The sequence below is a fragment of the Loxodonta africana genome, chromosome 20 (assembly GCF_030014295.1).
Source record: "Loxodonta africana isolate mLoxAfr1 chromosome 20, mLoxAfr1.hap2, whole genome shotgun sequence".
In the NCBI taxonomy this organism is placed as follows: domain Eukaryota; kingdom Metazoa; phylum Chordata; class Mammalia; order Proboscidea; family Elephantidae; genus Loxodonta; species Loxodonta africana.
In genome coordinates this window covers 72,189,963-72,193,030 of record NC_087361.1, presented here as the reverse complement: position 1 = coordinate 72,193,030, position 3,068 = coordinate 72,189,963, and the positions used below count along the sequence as shown (strand labels likewise).

General features: G+C 38.9%; 1 protein-coding gene across 1 annotated transcript; it reads right to left on the bottom strand.

Annotated features, from left to right (window-relative positions):
• Positions 1 to 1,050: 1,050 nt before the first annotated feature.
• Positions 1,051 to 1,697, bottom strand: LOC100675658 (translation machinery-associated protein 16-like). The gene has a single exon (XM_064272976.1). The coding sequence runs from the start codon at positions 1,695 to 1,697 to the stop codon at positions 1,125 to 1,127; it is 573 nt and encodes a 190-aa protein (XP_064129046.1). The 3' UTR covers positions 1,051 to 1,124.
• Between the last annotated feature and the right edge of the window lie 1,371 nt (positions 1,698 to 3,068).

Here is a 3,068-nt window from a genome sequence, read left to right as displayed (position 1 = left end):
TAACTGGTTGATCTGTCCTGTGTCCCAGTCTTGGATTGTTGTCTGATAATGTTGGCTCTCTAACTGGAGGACTCCCTTTAATATTTCTTGTCATTTTGGTTTGGTTTTTATACATTTCCTTAATTTCTGTTTACCTGAAAATAACCTAATTTCACCATTGTATTTGAGAGACAATATTGCTGGATACATAATTTTTTTTTTTTTTAGTTCTATAATCTTTAATTATGTTTCTGCAAACAAACCATCACTTTTCAGAATGAGAAAGCAGAAAATTATATACAGTCAAAAAGAGCTAACCTGAAGTCATTTGTAAAAAGATAACAGATTAAGTATGAGAGACTATTTATTTCTTACCATTTAACTCAGACTCAGAAGATAATAATGGAATTCATATAGAATAATGTAGAATCCATCAGCCTATATGAATTCCATTATCCCCATTTTCCCTTATTTTATGATGAAAACAGGGTTATGTTTAAAAGGCAAGTCAGTGTGACACTATTCCTGAAAGACAGTTCAAAAGACGCTAACAGGAATCTCTCAGAAAGTAAGCTGCTGTCTACTCTCAACATGTGAGGTCAAAAGCTACTGCTGTTGAGTTATAAAAACAAAACCCAAACCCACTGCTGTTGAGTTGATTCCAACTCCTAACAACCCTATAGGACAGAGTAGAGCTGCCCCATGGAGTTTCCAAGGAGCGCCTGGTGGATTTGAACTGCTGACCTCTTGGTTAGCAGCTGTAGCACTTAACCACTACGCCAGCTGTTGAGTTGAGTTAGGCAGTCCTAAATAAACATCAGGACAAAAATAAAACATTTTCTGTCCTCATTCATATCAACTCCCAGAAATTCAGGTTAAATGGGTTTTGCAAATCACTGCTATCCATTTTAACAATTTAATATAAGCAATAAAGCCACTTTCATTTTTCATCATAACATTGCTTTAAATAAAAATCCTAAACATTGTTTTAAAACTGCAAATGGGACTCTTTTCATGTAAGGGAATGAGCTAAATAGCAAATTCTTATATCCAGACAATTATTTGCTGTAATCAGCGAGTGTAACTTGAAGCTCTCAAGTTATTTATTCTCAACTCAAGGACAGTTAGGTTACTGGAGTCATTCCTCATCTGGATTCATCTTTTAATTCCAATTCCTCTAAGACTTTGTCTACAGTTGTAACATTTTTCCTCTTGCATTTCTTGGGAATTGCATCATTAGCACAGGTTTTTCTCATTTTAATGTTTGGCAATTTCTTCAGATCAAAATCCCACTCCCTGAAAGTTTTCAGGTTACCGGCATCTACAATGTCTGGTATCTCAAGGCCATATCCTTCATATTGCTGTCGCCTACGCTCCATCGTCTGTTTGATAACTGTCTCCTGGGAATTGTGTCGCCTTCCCTGTCTGCCCTTGATGCTGTTATGTAACTCAGTCTCCTCCAACTCACTGCTGAATCGATTTAAATAACTTTCAATCAGGTCACAAGTGTCTTTCTTTGAATATTCTACTTTTTCGGAATCAAGGTGATTTTGAAACCACTGCAGTTTTTCACCAATACTGTTGAGATGCAAGGCTTTTTCATTCTTCAATTTTTCCTTTTTGTGGGCCTCTCTCATAATTTGAGCTGCTTTTCTACTATGTGGATGGATGACTTTCTTTTCCCGTCCTCCATTTTTTCCCTTCAGTGCTTTAGGCATGGTGATGTCCTCATAGCCACACAAGGCCTCTGGGCTCCAGACGGGGTCACCTCATCTGACAGCAGCGGCTACGGATGGCCAGGTGGTTCCTGCCAAGATGCATGTGGGGCTGGAGAAGCCAGCGTGCCTCTCTACTGGAAAAGGAGGGGCGAGCGCAGCCTGGCTACATAATTCTTGGCTGTCAACTTTTTTCTTTCAAGGCTTTGTATATGTCATCCTTTTGTCTTCTTGCCTATGTGGTTTCTGCTGAGTAGTCAGAGCTTAGTCTTATTGGTTCTCCTTTGTAGGTGACTTTTTGTTTATCCCTAGCCACTCTCAAGATTCTATCTTTGTTTTTGGTTTTAGTAAGTTTGATTATGATATGTCTTGGTTGCTTTCTTTTCAGGTGTACCCTGTGGGGTTCGTTGAGTTTCTTGGATAACTATCTTCTTGTCTTTGATGATATTAGGGAAGTTTCCTGCCAGCAAATCTTCAACAATTCTCTCTGTGTTTTCTGTTATCCCCTTGCCTCCCCCTTCCACCCTGTTCTGGTACTCCGATCACACGTAGGTTTTTCTTCTTCATAGTATTCCTCATAATACTTAGGCTTTCTTCATTTTTTTCTCATTCTTTTTTCTGATTTTTTCCTCAGACAAATTACTGTCAAGAGATTATCTTCAATCTCACTAGTTCTGACTTCCATTGTCTCAATTCTGCTCCTATGACCTTCTACAGAGTTGTCTAATTCTGAAATATTATTGTTAATCGTTTGGATTTCTAGTTGCTGGTTCTGTATGGTTTCTAACAGCCTGTTTATTCTGTTGTTTTATTCTTGTATTGTTTTCCTGAATTCTTCTATTGCTTGTCTGTGTGTTAATTGGCTTGGTCTGAACTTTGCATGATCTCCTTCTTGATCTCTTGGGTAGCTCTGTATATTAGTCTTTTGAATTCTTTCTCAGGTAGTTCCATTGCCTTATCTTCCTCTGGAATGTTTTCTGGTTCTTTATTTTGGTCACTTGCTGGAACCACGTTGGCCTACTTGTTTATGTGATTTGATACTGACTGTTGACTCTGAGGCATAAATATGTTATTATATTTATTTGTTGTATTTTTGTTTACTACAGCCTGTATTTTTGTTTTGATATGCCCAAGTAGGCTGGGTGTGTGACCTACTTTGGTTGTTAGCGTCTTTGAAGCTCTCACTTCCTGTCTCAGGTGTGTGAGCCAGGAGTCTGTTCACTTTTCTTGCAAGGGCGTGATTATTCAAGGTACAGGTGTCCAGGTCTTCAGTCACCAAGTGTGTGGTGCAGACTCTCATCTACAGTTCTATGTGGGCAGGGCTGCATGGGGGTGTTTGGAGCAGGCACAGGTCTCTGACTGCTTTAGGGGACT

Excerpts from the sequence above, each read along its gene's own strand:
- LOC100675658 (XM_064272976.1), bottom strand. The coding sequence starts at position 1,697 with ATGCCTAAAGCACTGAAGGGAAAAAATGGAGGACGGGAAAAGAAAGTC.